Genomic DNA, 13,153 nt, shown 5'->3' on the forward strand with positions numbered 1-13,153 from the left:
TCTCTTCATTTAATGTAATAATTTGGTGGGTTTTTAAAACCACTTTAGAGGACATATAGCATAGTACAGCTGTGGAGCACATCTGGAGCCGCACCGCCCAGGCTCACGTTGTCTGTCAGTTACCAGGGAGTGACCCTGGACGAGTGACTGGACCCCATGCCTCAGTGTTCCTTGTCCAGTGCAGAGGGTGACAGTCCTACCTCATAGCCAGTATGAGGGCTAGCTGAACACCGCGTACGAAGTCCTTGAAATTGTCCCTGACACTGAGCAGCTGACACGCACCTGGAATCTACTACGATTATGTTAGGTCTTTATTTCTTCTTCCTAATCTTTCATTTTATTGTATTGAAAAGCTAGTGCATTTATTCTTCTTGTTTAAAAATAAAAGCATGTAAAGCCAGACATTCTCCTCTATAAAGACAGCACCACTAGACATTACCCTTTATTTCTAGAAAGTATCATTACACTTCAATTTCCTCTTTGATCTAAGAGCCACTTAAATTTGGTTTTTTATTTCCATATGGTAAGTTTTCTTCAGTTCTGCTTTTGTTATTAACTTCCAGGTGGCAGTGTGAGAAAATAACCTGTAAACGTTTTACTCTTTATATGAGCACCATTTTAACTGTGTTACTTTGAAATTTTTATTATATTTCTAGCTATTTTCAATGGAAATACTTTGGCACTCTGTTATTAAACATGTCTATGGTTATTTTTCATATTAGATTATACAACAGTCCCCTGCAAAGTAATTTTTTATTATATTTACTGAGTTTTGCCTTAAATTTTATTATGCTGATATTGGAATTGCCACTTTGCTTTAGATTTTATTGCATTTGCCTGAAAATTTCACCTCTTTAAATGGCATAACAAATTAATGAAAAGCTCCATCAAGGGCTTTTATCATAAAATAATAGGTAAAAACAAGTAAAATTTTAGATTGTGCCCTAACAGATCCAGAATAAAAACTTAGGAATGCGGATATATTTTCTATTGTTTTGTAAATCTTCAAAAGGACCTATTTAAATCTATTCAAAATCTATCCATTGAGAATTCATTGAAAATATTTTATAGTAATTAGGTCAAGTTACCATTTGACAGTTGCTCAAAGTCACCATGAAGAAAATAATTTGACAATGACTGCCAAGGAAATAGACGTGTTAAGGAATAGAGTCTACGAGTGTTTACAGAAAGTGTTGTCTGGACTTCAGTCTCACAGGTAACTTTTCCCTAATGAGTAAACCCCAAGGAAACTAGATCAAAGACACACGAGCACCTTGTAGGTCATACACTGTGTGTGACCACAGACCATGATTAGAGGTCAAAGGTAAACACCACGACTGCCACAGAGAGGAAAACAGACAAGACGAGAAATTTCAGGGAGAAGGCTACCCCGCAGCAGCCTATCCCCACCAATTCTACCCGAGGACGAGCAGGTGAGACAGAAACTGCCCTTTCGGGGCAGGAGGAGAAGCCGTACTCACGCATCATAATCCTGAACGACCAGGCCCACAGACCAGATGGCGGTCAGGTACTCATTCACGCCGTTGGGGCTGATGTAATGAAGGGAGTCAGGAGACCGGGGGTCTCCATTGGAGCCAGTGAAGTCCACCCCCACCTGCAAGGACAATGACACCCCCCACTGGTGAAGGCGGGATGCCTGTGCTGACATCCAGATGTCAGCTGAGTCACAGACGTCCCCCCGCGCTCGGCTCTGCTTCCTAGCAAATGCCTGACACTGCAGGTATTTCCACACTCAAACAATTGAAGCCTCAGCATCCTATTTCCTAGATGCCCTAAATCATGAATCAGTACACCCATGACTTTAGACATACGGCTTGTTTCTGTACGTCTGTTTGGCGCTTTTTATTATTTAAATTGCTGCACGACAACCACTGGTTTGTACATATCCGCTTTCTGTCGGAAGGAACAGATCTTATCAGCAAAGTTGAAGGCTTCATGATGTACCTGGACCCTGTGTGTAAGGAGACCATACTAAACAGAGTATGTAAATTTCATCACAAAGTCAGTTTTGCAGGAAAAGGAAAAACACTGAAAATGGAAGAAAAAAGCAACATGTTACAGCCTGCTTTGAAAAAGTCAGTGAGTTACTTACAGTAAAATTCAGCTGACATCCTCCCATGATATAGTCCAGGAATGTGCATTCCACTGTGATCTAAAGACAGACAGCAGCGGTCAAAATCAGACCGTCCTGCGTATAAGGCGGACGGAGAGCTCTGCAGCAAACACTTTATAGTTTATAAATGGAACAGAACATGATACATGGAAATCTCCCCTGCATGTGTGGAAGGCCCCGCCCTACATGTCACGAATCTGGAAGATTTTACCTCACGATAATCACGGCAGTGTTCAGATTTGAATACTAAGAGCCAAAGAGGAAATACACCCACTTTAAGTTTTAAGAAACTAACAATGAGTCTAATACGTGGAGAGCTTTGATAAGCATAATGATCAAGATGCTTTAAAAACCCGCTTGTTAGTTGTAAGAAACCTCTTGGACTTTCCCTTCCACTCTCATAACATCATTTCCACGAACGCACTGGGAAAATACCTCAGTGCTTCCCATTTCCTACGATAATGGAAAACTTCAACATTCTTTGTCCTTCGCTAAAACATTGTCAAACTTAGAAGTTACCTGAAAGATTTCTTTACTGTTTCCTACTCTCTTCTTTTCCCTAAAATGCCCAGAGGCTCATATAATTTTCAACTTCCCAAAAGTCAAGTGTTTATTTGATATAAAACATTGATAGAACTGGAAGTGTGATCTCATTACTAAAAGTGGTCGAGATCAACTAACCTCACAGTGTTTCACACTGATGACACCTGAATTCTTGTAGCTTTTCTTCTTTTGTCTCTTTTTTTCATTTATGCATTCAAATTCAATCTGTAGGAAGAAAAGCCAAATTTTAATTCTCACTACCGATATTAAAAATGCCTATGTGAATTTAAATGAATGACTTTTCTCTTAGAATCAAACCACCCACTAATATAGATCTGTTACAACTTTGAAACAATGACATAACACATTAAGTATGTGAAATATTTATCACTGAAATTTCCAAAAGGCACTTCTAAATTTTATATCTTTTAAAATAGTTCCTGAGTATAAATTTCCTTGAAAATGCTCCAAGTAATAATCTTTCTTCTTTACAATAAAAGAAATAAAATATTACGTCCGGTTGTTACCTTTACAAAGAACAAAAATATGCTGCTTAGAAAAGAAGGAAAAAACCTACCATCAGAAAACAGAAGTATGTGAAGCCCTTTCCACTGGGAAACAGACCCAGTGTCTCACACCTTCTCCTCAGTGTTGCTCCTGCCCAGACAGACTGCTCTTCCTTCCCACTTCCTGTCCACCTGTGGCCGACCGGTGAGGCTCGGCTCAAGCCGTCCTGTCTGTAACACCAACCAAGGTTCTGGCCTTCACTCTCCACCCACTCCTGAAACTTCTTCAGCCATGAAAACTTAGTGGCATGCTCTGTTTTATCCTCAATTGTTTCACTTTTTTTTCATAGCTAGGGTGTAATGACCCCACGTGATACCTTCAAATTCTCACTGTCTTACCTAATCATTATAATATAATGGAACCTCAGTGACTATGGAGGAGTCGCCTCTTCTGGTGAACAGAAAGCAACTATGTACCCTAGACAGAGTCATGAGAACTTTCTCAGAATCCAACATTAAAAAGCACATGGGATCCAATGCAACACAACAAAATGAAGTTACAGTCCTGATGGCCCAGGATGCTGCTGGTCTCAGCCGTCATCACAAACACTAATGAGTGACTGTGTGGGGAGCAGAAATGCAACCCCCTGCCCCCAAATTCTCACTGGCCGCAGCTGCGTTACCCCTCATGTCCGCACTGTCGCAGAGCGCTCCAGGGCAGGAGTCCAGCTAGGCACCCAGCGCAGAGATGCCGGGGCCCAGCCCTGCTTCTGAAGAACAGGGCCGGGCAGGCCTGGGCACCGCAGCAACAGGAGAAGCCTTCCTGGCACAGCTGAGCCAGATTTAGGAAACTTTGCATGACCCATAGAGTATTATAGTTAGTCGTGAGTTCAGTGTCTTCTAAAAGAAGGCCATTTACTCATTCTGGAAAATAACAGACTGAAGCCAGTGAAACAACAATCCAGACCACTCCACACATTTAGTTCCTTTCTGTGGCCTGCTTTAGTTTAAGTGTTCACGTCTTCACCATTTTCCATTAGTTCTGCCTTAAAAAAACAATCTTGAAATGGAATATTCATAGCCAAAATTTGCTGTTGTTTTAAGCCAAAGACTGTTAACTCCAAACCAATTCAGCCTCAGCATTTAAACCACAGGTGGGATTTGAAAACCCTCGCGTCCCACCAGCATCTCTGTCCAGGCTGCTTCTTGTACCTGGGCTTTGTGACCACAGAGCAGGGCAGACTGGACATCTCCATATGACCCACTGAAAATTCTAGTCCCTTTGTTGGTTTAAAACTCCTTTCTCCCAATTAGTTAAAGCAAATGGCTCATAAGTTTATTAATTTAGGTTTTCAGTTTTGATCTGAAACCATCAGCATCTTCTTTCAGGTCACCTCCCCTACATGACGAGGCGAAACAGACCTTCTCACCTGACCTTCTTACCTCTGAAACTCCATGGCTGTATTTTCTAAAGAAATGCTGTATATACATGAGCATTATCCAGGTCTCTGAGCAGCTAATAAACACTCATTCTAAGACAGCTATGAAGGGAATTAACAACTTACCTCAAACTAGAAAGGTAAATATTAATACCATGGAAGCAATTTAAAGTTTTACTTACAAAACACTCTGGAACGGTTTTTAGCCACGTTGGCTCAGACAGAACCGTCTCAGAGGCACTGTTAGAAATATGTCGGGATGCTAAGTAATGAACTGAATGTAGTGAAGGCAGACAAATGATCCTTCCAAAGTTAATGCCCTCAGATGGCAGCCTACTACGCCCTAATCTGAAGTAGCACAGCCATGCGTTTCAGCCGTCCCGTGGATAAGGACACGTGTGTGGGTAAGGAGAGGCAGGCTGCAGCCATGTGCACAGTTCACACCCAGGTATCTGGCCAGTGCTGTGGACATTTAGTATTGTGGCCAGTGAAATGCCAAACACTTTAAAACACAGGATTTTCAGTCAAACCACCTTTGTTGTCTAAAGCCAAGACAACCAGACCAGTAAATATTAATGCAAACTCACACCCCAGGATGAATTTTGGGTCATGTGAGTACTAGACCAGTTCCCGAGCATTCTGTGGCACAGAGTGAGAACAGGCTCAACTGTCTGCGACACCAAGGGGAAACGTAAGGAACGGCGACGTGGCGACATGGTCAGTGTCAGGTCCATTCAGACCACACAGAGGCGGCTCACCGGTGAGTTCCTGGAGGCTTCTTTCAGTTTGGTCATGGTGGTCTGAAATGTTCCAATGAGATCATGTGATCCATCACTGTCATAATCATAGCACTCTACCTAGAATCAATGTAACAGAAAGATATAAAAATCAACATACTTGTGTGTAAAAGGACTTACCAAGAAGTGCCCTTCTAGTTAGAATAAGTGAAAAACCTTTACTATGCAGTCCTACTTGGAGAAGCAGGAACTGCTTCCCAGGAAATCAATGCTGAAAGCCTCTGAAACTCCAGCTATCCTTGGGATGGGTTCTAGGGCAGATCACAGGCAGAGGAAAAACAAATACTGTTCAATTCCACCTTAAACAGTTTCCAATTCCTCTATCAAGCCCATTGCAAAGGTTGATGGAATCGAAATGGAATGACACCTCTTTCTCACCCACTTCTTTACCTTGTTACCCCTGCTCGGGGGCCCAAAGCCATTATCTGGAGGAAGAAAGGAAGTCAGTTTCCTGGGCAGCTAAAACTTGCACAATTCAATTCCAGATGAGTTAGCATTATGGAAACTGTATTCCATTCCTGCATCTGGAAAGGCTCATCGCACAGGACGAGGGCAGATCTGCAGCTCTGAGCCCTGCAGTGAACAAGGAAATGCCAGGAAGAGAGAACCCACTGAGGAGGCATCTGTGCTGGGTCAGAGTTACTCCATCCACACGAGACAGGTGAAGTCTGGCCTTCCCTGTGGCTCTCATTAATGCTGCCTCTTTCTTAAAGCAGATGGAACAGAGCCGAGAGTAGGGTTTGCATGCAGTTTGGTGCCAGGTGGACAGATGTAGCTGGAGAGCAAATACTCACAAAGTACCTGACTGTTCATCGCAACGAAAAAATCAAGGTGGCATGAACTGCGAGCAAGCAGAGGTGTTCATGGTGCCCACTGTGTAATCAACGTTTGCATGGGGCTTTAGGGTTCCAAAGCGTCGTTTCACGTCTGCACACCTGACCTAGTTAGGCCTGGGAGGCAGAGGAACTCAGGGGTCTGGGAAGACGACATGTCGTGTGGTAACCACTTTAATGAGCGCTTTACTAAGGACATGTGACTCCTAGAGCATGTGATTGAGAATGCCAGCCTGTGACTCAGGAGCATTTATCCTGCGCCAGCCCTCCATCCTGCCATTAGCCTTTACCAAGTTATATAAATCTCCAACTGAAATTAATAAACCTCATAAACGTCACCACAAATTTCAGGATTTATCTGTGCTCCCCTGCAAGATGACGTTTTCTTCTCAGTTCTCTGAAAAGTGAGATGGGTGCTTATCACCACAGGAAATCTTTCATCCCTTACTCTATTTCAATTTTTATTCAGGAAGACTAAACATCAGTGAGTTCATAAAAACAAACAAGGTCTAGAATTGCAATTTTGAGCAACTGTTACAGAGGTTTTATTTGCTGCAAGCACTTCGGTCATTGACCAGTTCTGACAGCTTGAGTCGTGTGCTCTACAAGCATGTTTGATGATTCATTTTTAAACCCAAAGCTCTTTTTCCAACTCTTTGGTTTGTCAGGGGAAAGAAAATTAATGATCTCAATGATATTTTTTCCTAGATGAACTAAAATTAAGAGAAAATCAAAAACAATCTTAGTATTTTAATAATTTAATTTTTAATAGGTTTTTAAAATTATGGACAACAGAACTTTACATTGTAGACTTGCATTCAGGAAACCACAATCTATACCTACAACAAGCCCAAGCTTTGATAATGCCAAGATTGTATTTAAACTAAGCTTATGAAGTGCTATCACTAGTCATATGTTTAGTCTGCCTGAAACTTCAGGGAATGTAAAAATGTTTCTTGACTGTAATTTCTGATAATTCACTGTAATTAATATGTAGGAAAGTTTAGGCCAATGTTTGGTGCTACAGAAATATGTGGCATTTATAATGCTGGCACATGTGGACGGAAGATGATGGAATGATTCGTCATTTCCTTTCTCTCCTCGAGAATTCAAACACTCGTACTGTCGTCTGTTCTACACAACAGTATCAGTGGTGCTTGTGAAATTGAAATCTATGCATATGTACATCTGTGCATATGTACATATGTAAGGAATGCACACACCAAACCACACTTACTCACTAAGGCATTCCCACATGGTGGCATGCGTGATTCTCTCTCCTACTCACTTGACCTTATGAAAATAATAATACATGCTAGACGGATGACACTGGCACACTCACACCGCAGCAAGGAGGTTACTGGGACTCTTAACTCTCTCCTCTGCTCCCTAACTCTACTTCAACCTGCAAGCAGTTTCCAAACACTGACAAAATCACAATGTGTGACTTTCTGATACTGCAAAGAAATAAAGAGTGACGATGTGGCAAACCAAGTCGCATGTCATTAAAACAAACTGAGAAACTTTAAGGATGGAAGACATTCATCAGAGGAAACTCAGAAAATCAGTTTACTTACTCTAATAAAATAGCTCTGTACGCAAGCCACTGTATGCAAAAAAAGTTTAAAAAACATGTTTCATTGTTAACATATTACAAACAGTCAAATAGTTTTGATTCAGGCTTATTTTTCCCAGCTTTTGTTGCTTCTCAGATCTAATGAAGCTTCAACTTACTATTTTTAATGTGAAAAGCAAAAGCTCTAGATTTAGTATAATAAAAAGTATTTTTTTTTTGAATTTTTATAAGAGATTATTTGAGCCAAAATGATGACATGCCAGGGAGCAAGATCTCAAGTGCTCCCAAAGGCAAGCTTTACAGCTACTTTTCTATTATTATCTGGTGCTGTATGTGCCTCTGTGGTATGTGGATTACTTTGAGCTAAAGGCATCCGAGACACTGCAGGCTCAAGAGAAACTTTTGTTCCCCCTTAACTATCTAGAAGAATTTAAATTCGGAGCCTGATCCACGGGAGTTATCACCAGAAATGGCTTTTACCTGCCTGTAGGGCAGGGCAAACTGATAATTACTGAGCAGGAACTCTCCCTGCAATGCCTGCAGGCCCAGCGGCCTGGTCTCATCCCCAGCTCGGAATGTCTGCTAGACCTCAACTGCCCTTTCTGTCTCTGAACCTCCTGTGTTGAGGGGTTCCCATACATATGTATGAAATTAAATTTGGTCACTTTCTCTTGCTAATTCGTATCGTGTCTAGTTGATCATTGGAGCAGCGGAAAGAACCTTGAGGGTGGAAGAAAGTGTCTTCCCTCCTCACAGTACCTAGATTTTCACTGCTGTTGGAAATATCACACAAATCATACTTATATTGATGTTTAAAGGACAAATTTCTATGGATCTAAGAAATGAAGCAGTTTTCTATAATAACAGCATCTGCATTGTGTTCAACAGTTTATAAAACTTTCTCTTTCATTCATGTAACCTTTAGTTTTTTTTACAGTGCAGACCTTATTTTCTCTAATCCACACAGGTAAGGAAAGAAGTAGATAACCCGCCCAAGGTCCCTTAGCTGCTGAAAGGGCTAAATCAAGACTTGGCATATGGTCTGACTCTAAATCCTATACCTGTCCCGTGTCATTACCATATTCATTGCAAAAAAAAAGAAGCTCTGGGTTCTTAATTAAAGTAACATCTGTTTTTATCTGCAAGGGACACACAAAGGCAAAGAAGGTAGTTAAAGGTTCCTATTCGTAGAGAAAAGGGAACTTGTTAAAAGGAAAAAAGATTTAAATTGGACATTTGATTTTAAAAAATGAAGAGTAAAATAAAAATCACAATGTTTGATTCATCAATAGGTCAAAATTAGTCAAACATGTCAACCCTTCAAACTATTTGCCTACCAGAGACACTTCTGTTAGTATTCCTAAACGTGAATCATACAGTCTCTGTTGTATCATTTACTTTCTTTAAATAGTAATCAATTAATTTGACAAAAGAGGCGAGTATGTGTATATGTATAATTTCAAGTTACCTTAATAGTTTTGTCCATATCTCCATAGCACAGTGAGTTAAGTGAGATTTTAAAAGGCCTCCAAACAGGATTCAAGTTGTTTTTAATAACCTATAAAAATGGAGATTCAGAGATTCAGAGTTAGAAAAACATTCAGTTCATTCACATTTGGTTCCTGCCTTTCCTAGATTCTTGCTAAACACTCGCCAACCATCCTTCACCTCTGCGACCAGTCAACATCTTCCCTGAAAAAATAGCTGGACAGTATCATACAACTGTGATATGAGAACTCTGACAGGTTGTCCACATTCTGAGGAAAGTGAAGACTGTTTGGGAAACACACACCCATTACAGGACCCTGGGAAGCACATATTATGGACTGTGCTGGACCTTCTGTTCAGGACCCAGAAGGTTCAAATGTGGAGGAAGAAAGGCTGAGACAGAACCATGCCGGGCTACATCTAAATAGAAAAGATAGTCCAGATTCATCATTTAAAATGTTTAAGTACATATACACACATAATAAGCAGATACAAGCAAAGAGACGTGTTTCCCAGCTGTGTCCATTGAAAAGGCCTAAATGCAGCGACATCCCAGCAGACGAGGACGCCTGGCACTCAGGTCTGGTGTCTGAATACGGCCCCCTCTGAGGATGGGGCTGCTTCCAAGATGGCTCCTTCCAGACCCGGGGCAGGGTGAGGTCAAGGCCAGATGAGGTTCTGCTTTGCCGTAAATAACGACAGTAATGAAATCTAACATAATGAACACACTGTGTTATAACAATCCATGCATCTACAATGATACTGAAAATAAAGAGAAAGGGGTGTATCTGCTAATACATGTAAAGGGATGAAAGATGTAGGGAAAAAATCACTATCTTACACCCCCCAGTATAATCACGGATTCTGCTATGGATCACCAACAGATGCTACCAGCACTGGGTGAAATGCTGGAGAACAGGTTATGCACACAGCCTCGAAGCAGCACCACGGAGCACTTATTAACCGCAAAGGGGAGAACGGACGTTCTCTTGGTAGGTCTGGCGGTCAGCAGCGTAACCATGTGGCCGAGCGTAATCAGTCCTGGCAGCCTCACACCGTGGGTACGCACAGTGTCCTTCGTGACAACATCTGGTCGGGGTCGAATCGTGAGGAGACAGAGTCCAGGATGCTGGACACACTGGTGTTGGTTGTTCAGGAGAGTCCGTGCAGGAAGGTGGAGGGGAGGCAGGAGAAGATGCTTATGTGGGGACCATAGTAGAAATGCAGTGTGAACCTGGATTGATCCGGGTCATGTAAAACATGGGGACTCGGGATGCTGACGATGAGACATCCATGGGGTAATGTTACTGACTCAGTGCTCCTTGCAGGGGTGGCTGTGCAGAGAGAAACACCTGCTGTGCTGTTTAAAGGTGAAGCGTCCTGGCATCTGCAGCTCACGTTAGGACGGCTTTGCACAGAGAAGTAAGTGTGCGTGCGCATGTGTGTGACCAAGAACACACGTGTGTGCAGGCAAAACGTACAAGTGTGCAGGGCACACTTCTTGGTGTTCTGTATAGCGTTTTCAGTTTCTCAAAATGAAAACTTGACTAAGAATGAAGGCTGGCAGTACCTCATTGAAGGAAGCAAAATACGCATGCTGACCTTGTGTCTCTGGCTATATGCCTGAACTCAGATTGATATTTTTATAAAAACATAATTTTTTAAAAATTCAGATTACTACAATTCCAAAGACAACGTCAACCCCATTTGCAAATTCAGCTGCCCACCTCTGTCCGATGGACCATGAGCCAATTCCCATCAGATGTCTGCTTGTGAAATTCCAGGTATGGATCTGACTTTCCAAAGAGATCCTGTATTTTAAAAAAAACACAACATGAAACCACACTTGATGCATGTTACATAGTAACATCACCGGAAGTCTGTCCTCCAGAGTACAGCACCGTAGGATACAACACACCTCCCTCCTCACCATGTGAAAAGTTGCTGACGTCCGCCAGGACCGGGAAGGCATTTCTGACAACTGCTCATAAGCCTGTGTATCACACATTCACTTCTCAAAAGGCAGGATCAATATGACCCATCACTAGTAACAGCGGTTTGGTTGCTAGAAGTTCTGCAATTTGGGTTTCATTTTCTTCTTGACATGAGTCATTTTGAGAGAGATTTATAAATATTACAACTGTAAAAAAAACTATCTGCTGGGGGCTTGTTCTCATTGTTGACCGTGTTCATATCACACTGGGCAGTTGGCTGTAAACTATTTTCCAAGCATTCGTCATGCTGACTAAGGGACAGGGCAGTTCATGGCCATCAGATGGATTCAGAGGGGTCACACGATTTGCAAGATCACATCTCCAGTGACTGATGGAGCTGAGTCTTGACTGCATACCTTATCCTTCTATGTGTATTCCACACATTTCTTTACATACACAAGGGACAGTGGTACACATGTGGGAGGCACAAGAGAATTACTTCAGGGCACAACAAAGTACATCTTTCTCCTTTGTCATTCACCACAGCACTCTTATACAGTGCTCAGAACTACCCTCATCACCATCCTCAGCACACGCACATGTGTACACATGCACATGTACACACATGTATACACATATACATACTCATGCACACACACACACACACACGATAAAATTCTGGAAGGATGTACAAATCACTGCTAGATGTAAACTCGAGTAGTGAGATTATGGATGACTTTATTTTCTCAGTTCTGTTTATCTTCAATTTGAAACTTCCATACCCCTTAGAATATATTGTTTGTTATTTGTCAAAATGAAAGGGCACCTGTTCGTTAACTCCACAGTAATACATGCAGCTGTGTCCCTGAGCCGAAGATTTTTCAATCCTGAATTAACCGCCATACTAAATTAAGAACTAAGATACTATCATTTCCCTCCTCACTACAGTGTAACGCCAAGCAGGAGACATACGTGGTGCCGTCAGAAACCGAGACTGTGCAGAACTTTCTAAAGTGAACCTTGTCTCCAGAAAGCCTCTCCTGTTCACGTAATAAACCTCTCTGTGCTCCATTCTATAGTAACAGCATTACGCATAAAGAAGTTGACTTTCTAAAAACACATTAACATGCCCCATCTCATCTTAGAAATAAACCTATGAGAAAGACAGAATAGCTGTGTTACCACTTTGAAAGTCCGAAAACAGACCTTGTTTGAAAGTCCATTGAGTTGTCAGTAGAACAGCAATAAGAATTAAAAGTCCCTGACTCAGAACATGTTAAAAGAACATGTTAAAAGGTGGAGGAAAGTATGTGCATAGTATGATCCACTTAACCAACGGGTGGGGGCTGGAAATCTCAGTACAAACGCAAATACGTAATACATACATACTCATATGTACATACATACGTATCTATATGGACATACACATATACATACACACAGAGACGAAGACAAACACACACATGTATACACAGACATATACACAATGTATATATACACAGAACCATACACACACACACACACAGAAAACCTTTGATTTTTTTTTTTAGGAAACTGAAAGATTAAACGATAAAATGTAAATTTAAAAAAGTATTACCTATAGAAAGGAAAGAGGAAAAGAACTGAGAGTGGACAGGGAAAAAAGCTAAATTTCTTGAATAGACTTTGTTTCATAGACTTAGCTGTAGAACCATGTAAATCTTGCACATGATTATAAAACAAAATTAAATCAAATTATTTCCAAAAAAGCAATTCCTAAATATCGAAAGCAGAATTCAACTATGTGTCAATGTGACATCATAACCATTCAGAGGAGAGTTCTTTCTTTAAAACGTCAGAATCAGACTGTGTAACCTGAGTGGCATATAACTCTAAGGCTCAAAGAACGTCAAGGAAAGCTCAC

The 13,153-nt window shown here is 41.4% G+C and overlaps 2 protein-coding genes across 3 annotated transcripts in view; one reads left to right on the top strand and one right to left on the bottom strand.

Moving 5' to 3' along the window:
• Window positions 1-13,153, top strand: part of CNGB3 (cyclic nucleotide gated channel subunit beta 3) — a 138,013-nt gene that overhangs the window by 122,749 nt on the left and 2,111 nt on the right. For both annotated transcript variants that reach the window (XM_088799336.1, XM_088799337.1), the window contains exon 23: window positions 10,645-10,738. The gene's annotated coding sequence lies outside the window, so the exon portion shown is untranslated. The remainder of the gene's footprint in view (window positions 1-10,644; window positions 10,739-13,153) is intronic.
• CPNE3 (copine 3) overlaps window positions 1-13,153 on the bottom strand; it is a 39,078-nt gene that overhangs the window by 11,157 nt on the left and 14,768 nt on the right. Inside the window, exons 6-11 of the mRNA XM_074319048.2 lie at window positions 11,044-11,127; window positions 9,297-9,386; window positions 5,381-5,479; window positions 2,816-2,902; window positions 2,114-2,173; window positions 1,482-1,615 (exon numbers count right to left, since the gene is read on the bottom strand). Coding sequence (XP_074175149.1) covers window positions 1,482-1,615; window positions 2,114-2,173; window positions 2,816-2,902; window positions 5,381-5,479; window positions 9,297-9,386; window positions 11,044-11,127 — 554 coding nt within the window. The remainder of the gene's footprint in view (window positions 1-1,481; window positions 1,616-2,113; window positions 2,174-2,815; window positions 2,903-5,380; window positions 5,480-9,296; window positions 9,387-11,043; window positions 11,128-13,153) is intronic.

This window comes from Rhinolophus sinicus, chromosome 7 (genome assembly GCF_057876585.1).
Source record: "Rhinolophus sinicus isolate RSI-liver-muscle chromosome 7, RSI-T2T, whole genome shotgun sequence".
In the NCBI taxonomy this organism is placed as follows: Eukaryota; Metazoa; Chordata; class Mammalia; order Chiroptera; family Rhinolophidae; genus Rhinolophus; species Rhinolophus sinicus.